Source organism: Magallana gigas, chromosome 5 (assembly GCF_963853765.1).
Source record: "Magallana gigas chromosome 5, xbMagGiga1.1, whole genome shotgun sequence".
Classification (NCBI taxonomy): domain Eukaryota; kingdom Metazoa; phylum Mollusca; class Bivalvia; order Ostreida; family Ostreidae; genus Magallana; species Magallana gigas.
Window position 1 is genome coordinate 2,324,431 of NC_088857.1, and position 22,263 is coordinate 2,346,693.

Below are 22,263 nucleotides of genomic sequence, written 5' to 3' on the forward strand. Positions count from 1 at the left end.
ATATGTACAGGCAATACAAGGACGGTATACATGTAGCTGCATCTATCCATCTCTATGTCGGCAATAGTTGATCAAAAAGTTTTCTTAAGGTGGTATGGGACACCTTTTGATAGTAATATGGATAAAAGAACATTATCAAAATGCTTTCATCGGTTTAAAATTTTACAATATTTCACCAAAAAGTGGATTTTAAAAATTGGATAGGTAAAAATAATTAAAGTCCCAGCGGAATTCGAACTCATGACTTCCATATTCGTAGTTATCATTCTAACCCATTGCGCAACGCTGTCGTGTATTCATTTACAAATCTATAATTGGTTTTATTGTATATTTCGATAGGAAGTACGTCACAATATGGTGGTGTCCCATACCACCTTAATTATATTTTTTTAAATTATTTAGCTTTTGATAAGGCATTGTTAAAAAATACTAAATAATCCAACCCAACTCTCTAACGTTCAGCGTATAGATTAATAACCAATTCCAACAGGTAAAGGGTAAAATCATTACAGTATAAAATAAAGCATTGCGAAAGCTAAAGTGCGGAGTAAAAACAGTGTGAAGGCGAAGGGGCGATCCTTCGCCTTTGCATCCTCGCACTTTCGCCCTCGCATTTTCGCGATTTCGCCGTTGCCACTTCACATTCTCATTCTACAGCGTGAGGGCAAAGTGCAAGTGGCTCCATCGGTACACTGTAAGAAAAGTGAGTACTTAGCTACACGACACCCTCATTCATTTATAGATGCTGAAATCAACCTTCATGTAGACCTCCGATGCTTTTTCCGTTTTTTTCATAATGGTTTTCGTAAAAAATACGTTCTATACGTACTAAAAATCAATTATTTCAGAAAAGTACCACAATGTCCAAAGTTTTAAAATAAATTTTTCGTTGTGATTTCAATCATCTGAACCCATAGAATCAAAACAGTTGACCAAAATATTGTTGCAGAGTCGTACGAGTTACTTGACATGTAAAAGCGCTACACGCATTACTTATTTTGCTATACTCGTTCAGACAAACGCATAACGGAACAAAAATGCTTTCTAAAATGGATATCTAAGGCCTCCGATTTGATAATAACTGCTATCCTATTTTATTTTACATGACTTTTGGACTAAATTCATCACCAATGATCGTCCATCATTATATAATAAGCAGTAAAATCTTTAAAAAAAAAAATCGCAAATTAATGGTGTAAATTCTTTTTAATCCTACATTGTACATTTAAATTAATTCCGTGGACGATATTCTCGCCTCATTCAATGGCCCCGGATAAATCTACAGCGTTCTATAGACCGTCCTATCGATATTCACCGCTTTATAAATGCACCCGACTAAAAATAATCGTCTCAGTCGAGTTCCCGACATGTATTTGCACCCGCTCTATAATTAAAAGCATTTAAAATTCCAGTTATATTATGAAGCATCGTAGATTCACTTCTCAAAAGAGCAATGGGGGATCTCTTTAGAGAGAGAAACCCACCACAAGTCGAATTAAAGGCTTCCTCAGACGTATAGAGTTTCTCAAATTAATTTCTTTTTATTCCAAAGAGCACGTTAAAGGTGAATAAATCATTTTAATAACACTTCATAACAATATCCCTGCTGTGTAGAAATATTACGAGAGAGAGAGAGAGAGAGAGAGAGAGAGAGAGAGAGAGAGAGAGAGAGAGAGAGAGAGAGAGAGATTAAAACATTGAGATTCCTTAATGATTTCATTTTATTTAGGGAAATTCTTTCAGTCTCAACATTAGCACTTTAGCTCTTGATATTGCAATTGCAGTTATCTTGAATAATTAAAAACTATGAATGGACATTTAAAGGGGAGCTTTTCAATCATAAGAAAGTGAAATTTAGTACAAAAACCCTAATTACAAATCTTCGTATCAAAAGAATAAGGTGTAACTATATATCTGATACACTGTGTTTTTGACACTGTATACTAATGATAACGCAGAATCAACAAGTTAAAAGCTGCCAATGTGACAGCCAACCTGGTTTCATGTTTACCAATGGTTCAACATTACCAATGGTTTAAAATTATCAACAGAAGATTTATTTTCAACATTTCAGTATGTAGGAACATTAAATATTTATTTCTTGGTGCACTTTAAAAAATGGTATCCATGAGCACTAGGAAAACATTCGACCCACTGACCATTCATAAACACTACCACTGGGCCGCATATAATAATTTAGAACTATTTTCACAATATCAGGAGGAAGTCTTTGTAGTCCTTTTTAGTTCGTCTATAAGCATCAATGCTATCACATCACAGTGTTCCTGAGTTTCCAGTGGATTGTGAGTCCCATCCTCTATAAACAAACCTTGGGATAATTTCTTCTTGCCTGCAAAGCAAGAAAGAAAAACATATGTAAAATGTTGTACCAGTGAAATATACAAAGTTAACATAATCTAATATCCTGAAAACAAAAAACTATCACTTATGAAGATAATCTTGGTCTATTTTTGCATTTATTACAAAATCACCAAAATTGATGGGGCAAAAACTGAGATGTTAATGGTGTAAAATTAATGCATGTATATTACATTATTGGGAAATTCAAAATTTCACTTCAATATACCACTGTTATTGGAATACGCTATAATCCCCAAAAATAGACAAAGTTTTACATCCACAGCAATAACCTGCTACAAGCGTATACATGTAATAATAAACAAAGCAATTCCATAGGACTCCATCATCAGGCTGGTATAAAAGAAGTACATGTATGAAATGGTAATGACTGATTTTTGTTGGTCTAAGTCAAGGTCAAGGTCATGCACACACTGTACACACTTTAGGAATTTGTGCTCAGCGGTTTTTTTTTATTAATTTTGAGGAAGGAAAAAGAAAGTTTCAATCAAACACATTATGATGGGCCAAACCAAACATTCACAAGAAATTCCTATGCAACATGGAGTATCCATTGAATAGCCTAGGTTTGTTAACATGCTCTATAATTAATTATGAATTACAGTTGAACTTAGATATCTCAAACACTGATATCTCAAATACAATGGATATGTTGAAGTGATTTGCAAGTCCCAACCACTTATTTTTATAGTATTTTACCCTCGATATCTTGAATACTCAGATATCTCAAAGTTTTAAACAGTCCCAACTAGTTTGAGATAACGATGCCTGACTGTAATTGATCAATAACACATCATGTATCCTTGTTTACCCGGGAATATAAGGTTGTGGTTTGTATCAAGTCGGCAAAACTCTTCAGGTTTTAAATTCAGCAGTCTGGCCAGCTCTTCAGAAATCTCGGTTTCCATGGCGTTATCCTGACCCGAATACACAAACGTAACAGGCAACTGTCGACTAGCTACAGCAAAAACATTTGTTTCCATCTGTAAATAAATGATGTCAGGGTAACAATTTAGTTTTTAGATCAGTTTTTTTAGAATGAGTAAACAATTTCATTGCTCTACTTCTTTGATTGTTTTTTCAGAAAAATTTGGTTTGCCAAGCAATAAAGCTACAGCTACAGTTTCTTACATGCAGAAAACTTGCACTAACTTTAAACGCATTGACCTTTATGTATTTTCCTGATCCATTCTGTGGAAAAATTTGATGTCAAATTTTTTTTAACATTTTACTATATGATGCTGTATCTCTCCTTGAATCAGAAATTCTTTTATACACCCTTATGTGAGAAGAATGGTAAAAAAAAATGGCAACTTTCTATTTGCGCAGGAATGTAACCAATTTAACTTTTTCAGGTTGGTGAGGGTATTTTTAAGAGAAAGTCTGCATCAAGTGAAAAGATAAAATCAGCAGTAAAATGAAGAAACAGCTCTGTGGTAACAAATAGCAACGATTATCACAGAACATGTTAGGAAATAAGGTTAATTAGTCCAACCTGGCACTAATTAAATTTTCCTGTAGAGCTACAGTTCTGCAGCTCAAAACTTTGACATAAATTCACACAAAGTATATCTTCTTAAAGGGGAACAACTCTAGCAACTGACAATCCATACCCCGATCCACAGAAACTCTACCAATCGCGTGAAATGTAAACGTAAAAGCTGCTGATCTAGGACACAGATTTTTATGAACTACCAGTACTTATATTCTCAACTGGTACATTTTGTTACCTGTATGACACCTGGTACTTACATTCTCAAACTGGTAGTTGGCTACTTCCACTATGTATTTCATCAGGTGGAGTATCGGGACATGGCGCATGTTCCACTTCCGTTGTACGTACTTGATGATCACCAGCCTCAGTATCAGCAACAAGCGGTACATTCTGTTGTCATACATACGGGCCATTCTCTCAAACTGTTCATACGGGGTAATACCTCTATTCAAAGAGAGAGAAGTGATGAAATCTATTTTGAGTTGTGTCATAATATATATTGAAGGATGGAGGGATAGACAGATAAACTGACATACAACCAGATGCATAGATGGACAGACAGGCAGATAGACACTATGATTTCTATGATCTTAAATTGCCCCTAATTAATATCTGGGTCCTAACCATACATGTGTATGTATAACTTTACAGGTATGCTTAGGCTCCTTGGTTCATTTATGATGTACTAGTATATAGGTACACTGTATATGAATGCCATCTTACCTGAAGACCCTGTGCCCCCTGGGACAGACTAGTGCTAGAGATTTAATCCAGGTCTGTGAGGCGGCCAGGTCTAAGGCAGGGTAACACCCAGAACCAAGCCCGACCATCAGGTCCACCCTGAAAGGGACAACCTTAGTTATTCTCATGTTCTTATGGTGTAAATTTCTGTGCAGGAGTCATTTATTGAGAAAAAAACCCTTAACCTAAATAATCACCACCAAAGACATTCAGTTCTTTAATCATCTTTAAACATCATAACTGAGATAAAAATATCTGGAATTCTGTATGTATACAGTATACAGTAGCTGACATCTGTCCCTAGACAAAGGTTTGATTCATTTTTTCTCTTTTTTGGAGAATCATAAAACCATTTTAAAAAGAGCTTGGACTTTGTGTAGTTGTGTCAAACAGCAATCTGATGTAGGCCTGTATATTTCATTGTTGGCCACTCAGCCATGGCTCTTTAAAATCAACAAAATTTTCTGGCTTTTGAGCTATGACTATACACTTGATGCAATTTTTACTTGAAATCAGCATAATTTTACACTTGTTTTTGCAAGAAAAACTTTAAAAGATAGTTACATCCTACCAAAAGTCCAAGCTCTTCTTAAATGGTTCTATATAACCATGCATAGTTCAACTTTTCAATGAATATCTATATACCTTTCTATGTTCAGTTCTTTGAGAAAATTAAGTATGAAGTCAGATTTTTCATCAGTAGCTCCTCTGAATAAAAAATCCTGTGTTGCAAGGATTGGATTAGTCTTACTATAGCCTGCAAAATACATAGACATGATAGAGATCAGACATTCACACTTTTTGGATATTTCAAACATTTGTTCAGAATGCATTAAAAAATTATATCAATCAGTCAAAAACTAGAGCAAGATTTTAAGTGCATTAAATTGCAACTTTTTAACACTTATTGAAATCCATCCATTTTTTCATAACAGGAAGTACAGACCTGCAGCATAGCTAGCAACAAAGAAAATCATCCCAATGAAACACTTTAAACTTAACCTTAGAAAATACATTCTTCCAACCTGGAAAGTTAACAGTGATCACTCTGTGACCGGCCTTGGCTAGGGGTCTCATTAGAGGCAACACATCAAGGTGTGAGCCAGGGCTGCCTGGGAGTACCACCACGGTCTTAAGGTCCGCGCAAAAGACGCCATCTGGGTGAGAGTCTACATAACAGGCGTCAAACAGAATACCGTGGGGACATTCTATGTAGAAATCCGTGAGTGAGTGCACTGTGATATATCTTACGGCGAGTTCAGCAACAGAACTGATTGGTTCCGTTTTTTCGGTCACTCGCGACAGTGTCTCTTTTACATTTTGATACACGGACCTTAACGAAGACGAGCTGTTGTCTGCGTGGGCGGCCACATTTTCTCTGGTGTGTGATCTCTGTACCTGTCGTTTAGAGTGTAACCAGCACGGAGATATGTAGAATATGCCTGAGGTCTGACTACGTCTGCTCGCAAACTGTGAAAATCTGCGAGCATTTAAAGCAACACATGTCGAAGAATATGTCCGAAGTATCTCACGCGGTACAGACAGTAACATATTTCATAGCTGGTAAAAACTTCTTCACAGAAACATGACAGATTCTTGATATATCACGACATCAGTCTGATCAGAATTATTTTGACCTTGTAATCATGGGCGCAGCCATGTTGATTTGTGTAAATGTGAAAACCACATTGAACGACAACTCATTTTCCGGATACACAAAAAGTTGCTTTATCAAGCATGAAATTAAAAAGACCAAATCTTTTGTCCATTCTCTAGAGTAAAACAAAAGAAAATCTATTAAAAACAAAACTGATCAATCTTAAAGTCTCGATCGTTCGTTTGGAAAGTTGAAATTGCACGGTTAATAGGAACATGTCCGTTTTTACTTCTCAGTAAGTCTAATTTATTTTATCAATATAAGATTTCATTTTTAAAAAAATTTATAATTACTAGTTTCTATTATTCTCAACGTAGGTAGAATATTTAGAACAACTACCACCGTCATATATAATGCTAAACATGCACTGCCTACCATAAATCTGAATATACTGTATATCTAAAATATTCATTATTGATTTGTTAGCATGCAATCACTGTAAAAAAAAAATAACGTTTAAATAGGGGCCTACTAATTTTTAACAACATGACATCAAGGTGAACAAATCATGTATATTAACATTCTGTTTTTAAATTAGGACGACTTGCGTTTTCCTTGTTTATATTAAAGTGAAATACACTTTCGCTTTTAAAAATTCAAAAGGTACATATGCCTTAGTCTATTAGATATATCCCTTGATATTCAGGTAGGATGGTTTTGATGCTTTCTGTAGAGATCCTTACTATCTATTTATTGCCTTGGATTTCAATCTAATTAAAATTAGAATTTAGACGAGCTCACTTACTCGCTACACAAAGTGAGTAAGCGAGTGGGTCTAACTAATTTTAATTACATTGTAGATTGTTTGGATTATAAAAGCATATCAAGAAAATTGTATGAAAACTCTTAAGCTTTAAAACCCCCCTTTCGTAAACAGTATGGTGGATTTATATGTGTGATTTATTACAGATACATGTAGCGACAATACAGTTTTACTAATAACATATTCTAATAAAGTGCATCCAACTTTCTCAAACAATTAACATTAATCTAATCTAATTGCCTTCTAAACAAAAAGCAACTTCCAATATTATATAATCCTTTTGTTTGCATATTTGCATTTTCTATCTGTCCCGAAAATATATTAATTTCAATGAAACCTTTTAAACTATATAATAACACATTGACATTAGCTGATTCCTTACAAGAATAGATTTTAGAGTATACTTGATCGTTGGTGAATTAATTTTATTCAAACAGGGAATTGTCTTCTTCGAACGTGTATCACCCAGTGATGATCCATTCACCACGCGTCTCCAGCAAGGCGTCATTGCGTCCACAAATTGAACACGTTAGGCAAAAGTTTCTAGAGTGCAGGATATGTAGGAATGAATATAACAACAATGATAGAAAGCCACGCGTCCTTCCTTGCCTTCACTCCTTTTGCGACCAATGCGTCAAAACACTTGTGACGCGTGACATCATAAAGTGTTCGTCCTGTAAAGAGGGTTACGACATACCCGGGGGCGATACTTGTAATTTTCCTGTAGACGAGAGTCGGGAATATCTTATTAACTACAGGAAGGTTCAGTCAAAGTCTGGACAAATCATTTGCGAAGAGTGTGATCTAAAGAAAATGGCTACAAGCCGATGTCGTGAGTGTTCCCAATTTCTCTGCAGTGAGTGTACCTACGCCCACAGAAGGACGAAAATAACCAAAACTCACGGGGTATCTAGCATCGATGACCTTAAGGAGGCCACGTTGGAGGAGTACCAACACGTGCACACCTGTAAAGTCCCGGGTCATGACGACCAACCATTTGCTTTTTTCTGCTACTCAAAGTCCTGCGACAAGGCTGTATGTGCGTTATGCGCCGTCAAAGAACACCAGGAATCTAAAGGTCACGAGATCAGGAGCATAGACGACGTTTATTTGGAGAACAGACGAGCTGTTGAAGTCCTGACGTCGGACCTTAAACACCGACAACTCTCAGCAGACGACACTCTGGCGTCCATTGAAGAAATCGACTCAAAACTCGAATCACAGCAGACGTCTGTTGCCGAGGAGATCGATTCTGTTTTCGACATATGTCAGAAAATTGTTGAGAGACGGCGAAACGAGCTGAAAAATAAACTAGATGCTATCGTGAAAGGTATTCACATACTTAATTTTTGTAAATCGTGTCTTAATCAGTTTGCATAAATTTTGTGTATTATACCTTTTTTTCATTTTTTTGATTTGTATTCTACTTTTCACCAGCCAAGAAGAATCGGTTGCAGCGGCAAACAAAGGAGCTGGGTCAGCACAAAAGAAACATGGATGACGCTAGCGAAGTCGCCGGAAGTGTTGCCACCTACAGTACGCCGTCCGGAAGTCTGAACATCAAAGACGTCATCAAACACCGACTGAGAGACCTAGTAGAAAAGCCATTCGAAACAACACCTCACGACAATGCGGATATCAAGGTATGTGTACATGAACCATTACTCAATTGTCTATTAACTCGTATATGTTCCGTACAAACAAATATAAGTTCATTCGTTAATGGACTAAAAAGAAACACTGAATTTTACAGTTTCAACAAAGTTGTCTCGGTGACGAGTTTCAAAAATTTATCAATAGCTGTGGGGCCATATTGGCAACGTCTGCTTACCCTCCCAACACTCATGTTGAACCCCATGACGTCATCATTGGCGAAAAGGAAGTTGCTATGGTCGTTTATTTGTTCGATGTGGATGGAAAACAACAACATGAAGGTGAAAAAATCTCATGAAAGGATCTAAGTACTGAATAACTGCTATCAATTTCATATGCTGCAAACAAGAATTTAAATACCGAGGGAGTGCTTGCATGATATGTTATTTATATATGAATCAGTTTTATTTTTAGGAAAGGTTGATATAAGAGCGGAAGTGACTAGTCCTGATGGAAAGGTCACACAGGCTCCAGTGGAAGACTACACGCATTCTGATGGCTGTTACAAAGTCCTGTTCCTTGGGAGTAAGACAGGAAAGCATAAGGGCAGCGTCTACGTGTTAGGTGAAGACGTTAACCCGGAAGGATTCTTCTTCTATGTCGTCACAGGTCGAACCCACAGTGGCGCCACCTTCAGTATGAAACGACTATTAGTCACAATTTACATCCAACTTATTATGATAATCTATTCTAAAGAACAGAAACGACAAATACGCAATTCACGATTCTTTTGTTTTGTTTCAGACAGAGATCGACTGAGGAGCGTCGCCACATCCACACCGGGTACGTTCTCTTTGACGCCAAAAGCGTTAGTCTCATTTCTCTTCATTTCTTTGTTTTAATTTTAATTGGTTGATGAAATATTGAATTATTTCTATCAGTTAGCGGAAGTCGCACCACCTCACCTGGAGTGGATCTTGTTCTTGGTGATGTCACATGTACGTAATGTACACCTGTCTTTTGCTTGCAGTTAAATAAAAATAAAAATATTTGAATACTAGTAACAGATCAATCTCCTATTATTGGACAAACGCACATAGCGCTTCCAGCTATTGTACAGTTGTTCATTTGTCTTCCTCTTTCGTAGGTCCCGAGTTTGTTTTCGACATCTCTATTTCGCATGAAAGCATCGAGATTTCAGAAGATGCAAAGAGCATGAAAGCCAAGCCTTTGAAACGTTCCCATTTTGGAAGTTCCAATCCTACAGAATCCGGGCGTCTCCTCAACTACCGAGGCACGATGGCAAACGTGCCTCTCTACAAGCCGGGCCTGTTTTACTTCGAGTTGGCCGTCCAGTACAGGGTGACCCGACTAATCCGGCAGGGCTCACTGTTTGAGGTGGCCCTCGCTCGCCTAGGCGTAGTAGATAAGCATCAATCTGTTGATTGCTTTCCGTATGCATGGGCGGTCTGCGCACGTGGTTGTCACGTGTGCGGAAAAGTCTGTCTACAGACCTGGCACAATGGCCAGCTGCTTACCCACAATGCCCTATCTCCCAGAACGCCTAGTCCTCCCGGCACCAGTGTGCGCCTGCGCTATGGATTTCTTCTGGATACTGTCAAGCGTCATTGGATTATTGTGGATGCCAAATCCAATAAGATTATATTCCATTTCAAAAATCTCGTTGTCTCTGAGCTGTCGGAACCATTATGGCCTCTTTTTGGCATACAAAACTCTGAGCATATTAGCGTTGTGTTTCAGCTTATTACTGGAAATGACGTAAATAGCATTCCCGAGGCCGCAACTGACGCCTTAGCCATCTAATTCTATTTTAAATACAGTCTCGTTATTTGTTTATTCTTTTGATCGGTTGAGGGCATATCTTTATTAACATTATAATGTTTTCTTTCATGTCGTTTTGTAAATGTATTTTGAACAGTCCGAAGTACATAATTATGTAAATATTTTACGCCTTAGTCAATGCTTGTAAGCATATCTATGCTTTTTTGCATGCAGTGCTTGGAATAAAATTGGATGAAACCGCATCTTTTATTATGCATTACCTAGTTAGTCTTTATCATGATTACAACGTATATTTTAGCATTTACAAAATTTGATAATAGTTTGTTTCAAGTATAATTATATAACATTATTTTTCATATTAATCCATAATTTGATTGATTTGTTTCCCTTTGCATAAATAACAATATTGGCGATTATTGTTTCCAAGAATAGATGCCAGCTATACTCCGTTCCAAGATATCATTGCAGCAGATTTTCCTCAATTATTTATTAAATATTTCGCCCATGACCACACCGGCTAAAATAAAAAGTCTACGGGATTTTGCATCGCAAACAACATGAAAGAACCTGGATGTATACGTTAATGTGCGAGGTGATCTTGGAATTTCTGAACGAAGAAATGATGCTAGATTTTTCCATTATAAATCTCTGTAAGTAATCTGTTGTGATTCATTCTAATTTCACAAAGCAAAAGAGATGACTTGTCAATGAAGAAATGTAGGATTCTCTCCTTTTATCGATTTCATTGGTATTTTTTTTTTTTAGATGTATTTGTGTTTTTGTTTATAATCGTCAAAAAGTGATGGAAACAGTTACTTGAGACAAACTACAGAAAACATTACTTTATAAGCCAACGTAAAGGGCCCCGAGGCCCGCATTATGTTTACTTTTTACAAAATTCACAACCGAAGAAGATGGGAAAAGTTGTCAATAACTGCCAAATAAATACATGTAAGATACACGTATAACTCTCATTTTGTTGTTTTCTGTAAACCCATTTTTATATTTCATACTTATTCTGAACTAAAAATTTTGTGTGAATTTGTTTCTTTTCTGAATGCAGCATTTTTTAAGGTTTGATTCATAAACGGTGATTTTTTTGGCCTGCGCTGTTGTTTTTTTTATGTTGTTGCAGTTTTGTTTGTATGTATGTTTGGGGTTTGCTAAGTTCTTTTTTGCTTGTTTATATATCTTTTTAATTAAAAAAAAATGGTTTATTTTGTTTGTTTGTTTGTTTGTTTGTTTCTTGGGATATTTACTGTCAGTCAAACTGTATATTGTATGGGTGAGTGATATCACAGATTACTGTGTATTAATATTTAGCTTGCTGAACCCTGTAGCGCCTGTAGGGTTGATAAGATAACCGAGCAGTCCTCACAAGATAGCACTGAGTCGGGGTATGGAGAATGACTATTTATGAAAATAATCTAAATATTGATTGACCTACTAGATTGATCTGAAAAGGACCGAGAACATTTTTCACCTTTACATTAAGGTAGGTATGTTTCTATTGTAGAGTTTATGGTATGGATGGGCATAGGGAATCGACGTGGTCCTTTTGGAGGGGGAACATAGGGGCAAAAAGGCAAACCGGGTCACGTGAAAGGGTTACCTCGGCTTTATCTATTTACTGTCATATCGGGTTTTCATTGTGTTTATATTTATATTTTTTGTTATTGACTGTTTTAGTACTTTACCATCTAGATATATATTTGCAAATGAGTCCAATTGAAAACAAAATAATACGCAAAATCAATCACAGAGTAATTGTCATTGAATCAATTATATCTATCGGGATACTAGTATGTAATAAACATAGCAGAGTAGTGAATCCTTTATTAAGCTGGAGCTTCGTTATCAACACCTGATGCAATTTTTTCACAGATTTGATAGAATGCGCCTCCCGGGATTCTGTGTCAGCGTTTTCTTTTGTTTACTGTCGCTGACCCGTGGACAGATTGACCGAAGTATCTGTGTTCCGGTCTCCAACATTTCCGGTAAGGGAAATAAACCACCCCCATGCAGTAATTTGTGATTTTTATAGTTATAAATTATTTTAATTCAAATGTTGCTAAAAGACAAGACGAGACAAGTAAAAGAATAGACTATCAATTGTTGTTAAAAACAATACGAAACGGGTCAATGGATACTAAACAGTTTTAATTCCTGGTCGGATGATCTACTGTTGTCAAATTACAATGCGAGAGATGCACAGATAGTCCATTTTTATCTCCTCTATTGTGCTGAATATTTAACAACAAAATAATGATATGATTAGAATTGGCTTACTGCGTATATGATGTAGATACCATTTACCTCACTGACAAGTGTTATTCAAATGATGTTGACCGCTGGTCCTGAAAATTCCAAAGTACTGTGTCAGGATAGATGATATTTCTTTCCTCCCTTTGCTAAAAAAGGTAAAAGGAGGATGAAGAAAGGTCACTTTCTGACTATTTTCAACAAAATCGAAATTGTTCACATACCGGTTTAACCTTTCCTTCATCCTCAATTTGAACAATTCTACAGAAAAATTATCAACATTACTCAAATATACAACGTAGTTAGAAAATGTTATGCAATCTATATGGTGTTTTCGCGGTACAGCGAAACCTTTCCTTAACCTCTATCGTCTGGCAAACCTTAAGAATATCTTTAGATGGCTGCGAATAAGGCTTGTTGATACTGGTTAACAAAGTCACATGATTTCCCATTTAAGCTGGATATGGACCATATTTTGATATGTATGTACCATCTTAATTGACTTAAAAGTGACGAGCTCTTAAACAATGAACACAACCGAGTTTATGTTCTTTATTGTAAATCTTCCAGACGCCTCACCGATTCCAGCGCTGTCAGAATCCTACTCCACGACCGTAGAATGGAAGCTTCTCCACAATAATAGTACCATCAGTATTGATGAATACGTCATCGGAATGGAGAAGTTAAGTAGTATACGTATTACACAAGAAGGTCATACGTCACGGATCATCTATGACGAAGCCAATCAGCAGTACACGATGCTTGATATTGTTAATAGTAGGTTGACTAATGAAACTTGTCTAAATGTTTAAAAGGCGTATATGTGTACCCTGCAATTATTTTAACGATTAATACTGTAAATTCCTTATTTTACGCAAGTACTTAATTCCGCGATTGCGCTGTTTTGTATCAAATTGCGAGAATATAAAATGGCGAGCACAAACTTTTTTTCCTATAGTTCAAAACTGTCTGGAAAATAAAAGCGAGATTTTAAAGTAAACTAGATTTCTGTTGCTCATACGGGTTTATACCAATTTTAGTCGATACGGAATGTATTTATGCAATGATAATATAAATTTGGAAAACAACATTGGATCCTTTTAGTTGTTTTATTTTTTCTTTAAATCATTCATAGAAAGATAGTGTAACGTAAAATTATCAAAATAAAGCTTAACTTGGCCAACTTCATCATATACATGTAATGCACTAAAATCCCAATCAAAACAGGATGGAATTTACTTTAAGAAGACAATAAAAGCAAACCAAATTTGTATCCTTTCAGATCAATGTACAACACAAAATTACGTTCTTGACGTGGTTTTATTTGGGAACGAGATCTGGAAATCAACGACAAAGCAGTTATATCAGATCTTGAAACAGTCCATTACGGTAAGACACAATTACCAGGAAATCCATACTTACATAAGATCTTGAAACAGTGAAGACCAAAATCCCATAATAAATTGGAAAGTTATATCAGATCATCAAGGTACAGTCCATCGCGGCAACTCTTTACTTAAACTAGACCCTTTCTAAACAGACCCTTTAATTAAAATGCAAATTCAAGTGGCTCTAAAACAACCCGTTGTAGTAAAAACAATAATGTGAAGTCCTCAGGAAAAAGGTTGAAAGAATTGGGATTTAAAACTGAAAAGTCAACGTTTGTCATAATTATATCAAATGACTTTGATATTTATTCATTAAATTCTGTTCATTACGGCAATGACTTGTCCAAAAAGTAATTATTGGTATTTTGGATGTTTTTGAGATGAAAAATTTCGTAGTTATTTGGTTTGTGCCGTTTCTATGAATCGTTGAACAATATTTACTCTGTGGTGACGTCACAGGTACCATGGTTCCAAAGACTGAGACAACGAGGTGTTGATTGGATAGTGAAGCCTTATTGCTTTCTGTTCTGTAGATTCTGGCTATTTTTAATTAGACACTGATTTGTTCTGTAGGTATACGGTGGCTACCAGACAATCCATACTATTATATCTACATGTACTACACACTGTTCTGTTCTGTAGGTGTACGGTGGCTACCAAACAATCAGATCCACGGTGGTTCAGAGTTGGTCCACCTGTGTGTATTTACTGGAGTACAACGTCACTCTGTCCGCCACCATCTACTTCGCTGGTAAGTATCTCCACCATACTGACCAAGTAAATGTGGGATTGTTTCTCGGTGTTTGGATTAAGGACGTAATAGCCCAGTTGACTTTCAAAAAGTCAAATTTTGAATGATAAATGCTTTGATATCTTCTAATGAAGATATAAAATGTACTGATAATAGTTTATAAAATACATGTTTTGGACACAGAGTTGCTTTCTTGGTTAGCGAACCGAGTTCTTCAATAGATTTGTGATGTACATTGTAAATTTGATTCCAGCGGAAGGGTGGCCCATGCCGTTCGCAGCCCCTAACGCCATGGTTCCGGTACGTCTGGAACTCCGGGGGTCCTACAACAACAACCAGACGAGGTTCCACGCGGTGGGTGATTACGTCAACTTCCTGCCCACCCCGCCGACAAACCTGGACAACGTACAGGTAGGTATTCATAGGATTAGAATGTATAGGTATTCATTTACCTGGGTAAATTATAGAAGCGATGCAATATAAGAGCAATATAAAGATATGTACACAGACTGTATATAGGGGGGAATCCTGCTCATCACATTCTTCACATGTACACTGTTCCAATGTTTTAAGTATATGAGAACATGCTCTGCAAAATGGTCCGTATTCACTTTATACTTCTTTATTTTTTTACCCTAATTTTAAGCTGTTACAATAGAAAAAATCAATAGAGACACGTTATATGTGATGTGACATCTTACACTTTCACAGATAGAACCAGGCATGTTCTGTGCCGGAAGGGATGTCGGGATGCCGATACTTCCGGTACCAACGGACTTCTCCACCGTCATAGAGAGGGTTAATATCCATGACAAGCAGGTCACGTATGAAACGGTCAGTGTGTGTAGGACATTGTGAACGGTTACAACGTTACAACGGTCCGTTGTTTGTTTTTAATTCTTATAATGACACCAACTACGGCGATGATGATGATGATGATTTCAATTGATTTAGATTTGGTTTGACTCACGGAGGAAATTCGTTCGATACGAAACTAAATCAGCGAGCGGTGATGACGTAGACCCGACTAGGATCGTGTTCGACTTCTATGACGGTACTTTAATTTATAGTGATCAAAATATGACAAATATCAATATATTATTAACAAACTTTAAATGAAATTAAAAACCGTATTGTATGATATATATATTAATATATAAATGTATATGTATTAGTTATTTCATACTGAAAACAGTTAGGGTGTTTAGAGCTTATGTAGCTGAGATAATGATTAGTTCCAACATTGATGCGCAGGTAACGGTTCTTAAGTTATGAACAATGATATTTCTTTGTTGACCAGGGGTGAGGTACTCCATGGACCCATACACGAGCTCTTGTGATCCACCCACGATCATTGAGAGGGGGGACAAGTTCGTGGACCAGACGGCCTCCCCCATAACACGGATTCAGATGCAGAGTTCACTGGACTTCTTTAAGTTACAGAACGCCACGGTCCAGTACGTGGGCAAGGCAAGGCTTCCTTTACAGAGTCCGTTATTGCTGCTGCGGGGGTGGGGGTGGGAGGGAGAGGGAGAGGGGGAGGTTAGAAAAATGAACAGGGAGTGGTATATTGAAAATGTAGATCAGAGTTAAAGCTTTTAACTGTAAACAGACATACATAATAAATAATTTGCAAATCATGGTTTTTTTTTCAAATTGTCGCATATTACAGCGAAATCAACATATTTACAAATATGTTGAAATTTTCTTTCACAGTTTAATGGCATTGTCAGATCATATAAAAATTGTGTTGAAAAAAACCCCAAAGTGAACATTACTGACTGTGAGAGTGTTCGAGCCCTGGGATCCATTGCTTAATTCTATATATATGAAGTCAGTGACGTCACACTGTTGTATTTGTAACACTTTCTGTAATACAGTATTCTAATCAGAATACATTCATACTTGTAGAGGTATACGCGGAAGATATTTTGTGACGTGTGGGTGGGGCTCTACTATGACCTGAATATTGGTCAGAATCAAACGGTGGAATGGTATTTTCTTGGGGTAAGTGCACACAATACATCTACCTGTATGTTGCTGTTTGAAGACTTACTTGTGATTGACCTACCTTTGACACACCTGTGATTTACCTGTAATTTACAGGAGGGATGGCAGGAGGGCATCGGTACCTCCATCACCCCAGGGAGTCTGGTCAGATTTGATGTCTGGGCGGTGAGTAAACTTTGTTTTTACCAGAAACCTGTTATTCAGCAAACAAATACTTATATACATGACGTGTATATATATATATATATATATATATATATATATATATATATATATATATATATATATATATATATATATATATATATATATATATATATATATATATATATTAATTTGCAGAATTGCAAACTAAGGCCTTAATAATTCTTTAGACGTTCATCTCACAACTTTATTACAATTATCTAAACTTTCAGGCTAATTCGAATTTCCCTATCATTCACAACGTGCACAAACTTAACCCCTCCCAGCCCTACCTCACTGCGTTTGAGATCGGGCCTTGTTTCACGGGGCCACATAAACGGAACTTCGTCATCAAATTTGCAAGTAAGCAACTTGTGAATGTCGTTCAATTTAACCCCTAACCTTTTTGTATATGTGATGTTCTGTATTTAAAAACTTGTTTTATGATTTTAAACGTGGTCTGCGGTTTTTTGCGGTCTCTTGCAATATTTGTTTGCATTTCTGTTTCATCCATTTAAAGCAAGTGGTCTTGATCTGAGTCAAGTGAGTCTGAACTACATCAGGGACCAAATACAGGAAATTCTCACCACGCAAGCGCAGTTGGATAATCTCAGATTCAGCAATGTTGCGGTAAATAATGCAATGATTTAAAGGGGTAATTGAGAAACAGTGTTTTATTACATGCAATAATGCAAGAAAAATCATATGAAGTGTTCTATGGCCGAAAAGCGCTTCCCCGATCGCACTGTACTTATGGGTACTTGATATACCATATTATGCTATCCAATGTAGAACAAACTGCCATCTATTGTGTAGGCCTATTTACAATTATTTGAAATTTAATGGCCATAAAAGAAGACTTAAATATACCTATGTCAGTGAAAATTGATTTTTCCAAAGTTTAAAAAAAGTAAAGGATATAGCAAATTCTATTAATTAGTACTTCCATTCTTTGAAGATCTGACTATACGGATCAAATGTCAGGACTCAAAATGAACTAGATATATTTACTTAATACAAGTTAACCGAATGTAATTTTTTTTAAGTTTTAAAAGCCATTGGTTTTTAAAAGTAGTTTCGAATTCAAACATTTGAATTTCTTTCAGTTACATGTACATACACCGTGCTTGTAAAATGATTTTTTTGCTAGCGCTCTCGTTAGTCCTTTTCACTGGAATACGCATGCTCGACTCCATAGTAGGGGATTCTGGGAATACTGTACTACTGTAGATAAACTGTACCATTTGAATTTCGTTTTATCATCACGTAAAGTTTTGTGTTTTATCGTTAATGTCAAAAAGTTACAGTAGCTTCGGTCTTATAATGCAAAGTTATTTTCAATATTATAATAAATAACATGTGGCTAGCTTTATCCTAAATTCCTTCAAGCTCGGAAGACAATTAACTTCGGATATGTTTTCCGAGCTTGCCGGAAAGGCCCGAGAAGATACGATTGCTACAAAACCAATGGTTCCTGAAAAATTTCACCTCGAAATTGAAATTACAGTAGATACATAATGATTAAGTCACAGCCAATGAGCTATGCCATTGCCGATGTGTAGCCCACTCGAGATTCACAAATTTTAATTGAGACCCCATTCCAGTACACCACTGTGCCTTCCTATTGTTAATTAATCGATTCAGAAATTTATACCAAAGTTTTAGAAATCTGCTTCTGTGTTTTATGATTGCTACAGCGCTAGCTCACCAATCTTTTAAAAAGATAAGCTTGTCGTCATAATTTTATTTCAATCCGTGGGAACTCAGTAGTTCATTCTTTGATTATGTCGATAATCAAGGTCATACTAAAGCATTATTCATATTTAATACGCTCAGACATTCTTGTACTTTATGACCAGTTTGAGAATTTTGGAGCGAACGATTGGTACTTCACCGCCACTCTGCTCGACAAATCGCCCGTGGATAACAACAACATTTTCCCGCCAGTTCTGATGAAGGAACCTCTGAACAGTGCGTTTGGATTCCTGACGGGATATGTGGACACTCCCTGGGTGTACAATATAACTCAACCAACACTGGTGAGGGGGTTTTACTCTCTGTCAATGTCGCTTTAAAAACTTGAATGTTGTTTTTTTTTTTATTTTTTGGCGTTTTTAAGAAAATATTATGATATTGCATTTCAATTTCAATTCAAACAAAGGCATCTGAAAAAAAGATGATACGTGCCTGCATTACCTTCTACGTACAGTATTGTACGCACTGTAGAACTGGGATACTTCCGCTGTACTGTATCATATTGTACGCGTACACTTTATTGTAGAGCTTACGGCTGACAGCGATCTGTATCATATTGTACGCGTACTCTTTATTGTAGAACTTACGGCTGACAGCGATGGGGATACTTCCGCTGTATTACCCGTACGATTTTACGACAACCACAACTCAGCCAACCACAACCGGGACATTCCTGGTGCCCACACTTCCGGTCCAAACCACGGGGACTTCAGTCACTACAGCCATGCCCACACCCCCAGCCCCACCCACGGGGCCTACAGTTAAGGTCACCACCCAGACAACGAGCCCGACAACTAAACTCACAACCAGCAACAGATCGGGTAAGACAAATCACAGTCCTGAAAGTACTGAAAGGCAAACTCTTTGTAAATCACGTGTTAGACAATTTAAGACCAAAGAACGAATAAAAAGACGATAGAACGAATAACAACATACACCTGAACCAATGAAAACCTCAGAAAATCAGGGAGGCATATGTTCCAGCATTTCATAAATACTTCGAATTCTAGATAATGATCATAAGTGTTTTCAGTTTTTTTGTTTTTTTTATACAAGAACCATGTAAGTGTCCAAAGAGCACATGCCCGAATCCTACAACATGTCCAACAATTACATGTCCGGTGATTACAACTCCGCGGCCGATGACGTCAACAGCGTGTCCTCCTACAACATGCAAATGTCCAAAAGTCACGTGTCCAAGTGCAACAACACAAAAACCACAAAACATGCCAGTATACACAAAAGTCACATGTCCACCGGTTACACCACCACCACCTTGCACCACGCCGGTTCCAGGTTCGAGTCATCTTAGTGCGCAGGCACAACAGCAATCAAGCAAAGGTGTTAACGCAGGTTTGTAACATGTAATTTCATACCCTCCACTTAATCTTTTAAGAGCTCGAGACCATCGATCTCTTCTGGTTCAATAATATTATTTTACTAGTTATTAAAACACGTATAAATATAATTTGCTGTATGGCGGGGAAGCAAAATTGAATTTATTTACATAGTCTTATATGACCTTGTTGCATGAATTTCAAGAGGTTTTTTTTCATTTTGCTTCAGTTTACTTAAACTTCCCGTGAAGCACAATAGTTCGTGCAATCAAATATTGCGCATGTCTTGTTTCCAAAGAGCTAATATCTGAATCGTTTACAATTCAGGTACACAATTTACCTGTTTTGTTATTAACCGGGTTTTCCAACGGAAAAATCCGGTTATTAAAATGGTGAAAATGGCGGGCGGGCGGGCGGGCGGATGGCGGGCGGGCGGCTGCCAAAAGGGTACCCTCATTGTACGGATAACTCCTCCTACAGTTTTCAAGATAGGAAGTTGTTCTTTTGCAGATCAATTGTACATATATCAGAGGTGTGCATATTGCTAGGATTTTGATTTCCGATAATTTATGGAAAAAATACCAGCTTTTGAACTTAGTCATTTTTTGGCAAAATGTTGCATATAGGGTACCCTCATTGTACGGATAACTCCTCCTACAGTTCTCAAGATAGGAAGTTGTTCTTTTGCAGATCAATTGTACATATATCAGAGGTGTGCATATTGCTAGGATTTTGATATCCGATAATTTATGAAAAGAATACCAGCTTTTGAACTTAGTCATTTTTTGGCAAAATATTGCATATAGGGTACCCTCATTGTACGGATAACTCCTCCTACAGTTCTCAAGATAGGAAGTTGTTCTTTTGCAGATCAATTGTACATATATTAGAGGTGTGCATATTGCTAGGATTTTGATTTCTGATAATTTATGGAAAAAATACCAGCTTTTGAACTTAGTCATTTTTTGGCAAAATATTGCATATAGGGTACCCTCATTGTACGGATAACTCCTCCTACAGTTCTCAAGATAGGAAGTTGTTCTTTTGCAGATCAATTGTACATATATCAGAGGTGTGCATATTGCTAGGATTTTGATTTCCGATTATTTATTAAAAAAATACTAGCTTTTGAACTTAGTCATTTTTTGGCAAAATGTTGCATATACATGTAGGGTACTCCATTTCACTGGATAAGGGTTGACATGGATTATGGATACAGTTTACATAAAAGAAAACCCGGTTTGCTGTCACATTGACAGCTTTTCACTTGTTTTTATTTTTAACTTTATTTACAACAGGTGGGGCGGTAGGAATAGCGTTGGCCTGTCTAGCGATCGGGGCGATCGTAGGCGCCATTGTGATGTTCGTCATACAGAAGAAATTCCCAAACGGCTTCCGGAACAGAGACGGATATCTAAACCCGGTGTTTGACGACAGTAGCCGGTACTGACACACAGACAGACAGACATACGTCGTTTTGTTGATCTTTTATACTCACGTTTATTTATATTGTATTGTACTAAGTACAAATAAAAGCTGTTTATTTCTGTACAAACTACAATATGAGTCCTTAAGTTCTGTGCGACAGTCTAAAGAAGAATAAACGTTTTTTTGAAGACGTTGTATCCTGTAATCGAAAGTCTAGTTTTTCCCATAAAAGTATTTTTTTTAAAATATCTACACACATAGCTTAACCAAAATTTAAAATAACATTGTGTGGACTATTAGCTTCTTTCGGCGATACAGTATATATATTTAAATATGAGCTTTCTGCACTGAAAAGACGAATTGCACATAAATCGCGTTTCCCTCTTTAATTTTTCTATCGGAATCAACCATGACATCAAATACAAATTTATACTATAAGAACCATCTTAACAAGACCTTGTACTTTCAGTAGGGCGTAGCTATCTATTTCTTGCGTCAAAACAAGTTAAAACTGACACAGTTTCAAGCGAAATATGCACCGATTGCGAAGTCTTAGCGTAAAAACCAGACAAATCTTGTTGATTTCAAAGAGCCATGGCTGAGTGGCCAGCAATGAAATAGACAGGCCTACGTCACATTGCTGTTTGACATAACTACCCAAAGTCCAAGCCCTTGTTAAAATGGTTCTAAAAATGAATAGAATTAAAATTATCATGAA

At 36.7% G+C, this 22,263-nt stretch overlaps 3 protein-coding genes across 4 annotated transcripts; 2 read left to right on the forward strand and 1 right to left on the reverse strand.

Annotated features, from left to right (window-relative positions):
* Nucleotides 1-1,724: 1,724 nt before the first annotated feature.
* LOC105337361 (uncharacterized) lies at nt 1,725-6,286 on the reverse strand. Its single transcript, XM_011442050.4, has 6 exons — nt 5,641-6,286; nt 5,261-5,372; nt 4,598-4,714; nt 4,132-4,318; nt 3,191-3,362; nt 1,725-2,350 (listed from the first exon to the last, which is right to left on the reverse strand). Exons 1-6 carry the CDS (start codon nt 6,164-6,166, stop codon nt 2,217-2,219), a joined length of 1,248 nt encoding a protein of 415 aa, XP_011440352.4. The 5' UTR covers nt 6,167-6,286; the 3' UTR covers nt 1,725-2,216.
* LOC105337360 (E3 ubiquitin-protein ligase TRIM45) lies at nt 6,265-11,660 on the forward strand. Its single transcript, XM_011442049.4, has 8 exons — nt 6,265-6,507; nt 7,473-8,365; nt 8,473-8,678; nt 8,789-8,969; nt 9,103-9,324; nt 9,433-9,471; nt 9,570-9,626; nt 9,776-11,660. Exons 1-8 carry the CDS (start codon nt 6,488-6,490, stop codon nt 10,450-10,452), a joined length of 2,295 nt encoding a protein of 764 aa, XP_011440351.3. The 5' UTR covers nt 6,265-6,487; the 3' UTR covers nt 10,453-11,660.
* Nucleotides 11,661-11,786: 126 nt separating this feature from the next.
* Nucleotides 11,787-21,678, forward strand: LOC105337393 (uncharacterized). 2 transcript variants are annotated; one of them, XM_034453200.2, is made up of 17 exons: nt 11,787-11,926; nt 12,316-12,428; nt 13,264-13,470; nt 13,976-14,082; nt 14,724-14,832; nt 15,086-15,243; nt 15,544-15,666; nt 15,787-15,886; nt 16,133-16,302; nt 16,744-16,839; nt 16,939-17,007; nt 17,259-17,388; nt 17,546-17,655; nt 18,885-19,064; nt 19,361-19,601; nt 19,837-20,133; nt 21,416-21,678. In XM_034453200.2, exons 2-17 carry the CDS (start codon nt 12,326-12,328, stop codon nt 21,565-21,567), a joined length of 2,352 nt encoding a protein of 783 aa, XP_034309091.2. In that variant the 5' UTR covers nt 11,787-11,926; nt 12,316-12,325; the 3' UTR covers nt 21,568-21,678. The 2 variants fall into 2 exon arrangements, with proteins under 2 accessions (XP_034309091.2, XP_065940463.1); XM_066084391.1 differs by having other exon boundaries at nt 11,813-11,930.
* The last annotated feature ends 585 nt before the right edge of the window (nt 21,679-22,263 follow it).

Coding starts and splice junctions, on each gene's coding strand:
- LOC105337361 (XM_011442050.4), bottom strand. CDS start 6,166: ATGTTACTGTCTGTACCGCGTGAGATACTTCGGACATATTCTTCGACA. Junction 5,373..5,640: donor GATCACTGTTAACTTTCCAG/GTTGGAAGAATG, acceptor TGTATTTTGCAG/GCTATAGTAAGACTAATCCA. Junction 2,351..3,190: donor CCACAACCTTATATTCCCGG/GTAAACAAGGAT, acceptor CTTGCTTTGCAG/GCAAGAAGAAATTATCCCAA.
- LOC105337360 (XM_011442049.4), top strand. CDS start 6,488: ATGTCCGTTTTTACTTCTCA. Junction 8,970..9,102: donor TGGAAAACAACAACATGAAG/GTGAAAAAATCT, acceptor TTTTATTTTTAG/GAAAGGTTGATATAAGAGCG. Junction 9,472..9,569: donor CGTCGCCACATCCACACCGG/GTACGTTCTCTT, acceptor TATTTCTATCAG/TTAGCGGAAGTCGCACCACC.
- LOC105337393 (XM_034453200.2), top strand. CDS start 12,326: ATGCGCCTCCCGGGATTCTGTGTCAGCGTTTTCTTTTGTTTACTGTCG. Junction 15,667..15,786: donor AGCAGGTCACGTATGAAACG/GTCAGTGTGTGT, acceptor CAATTGATTTAG/ATTTGGTTTGACTCACGGAG. Junction 20,134..21,415: donor AAGCAAAGGTGTTAACGCAG/GTTTGTAACATG, acceptor TATTTACAACAG/GTGGGGCGGTAGGAATAGCG.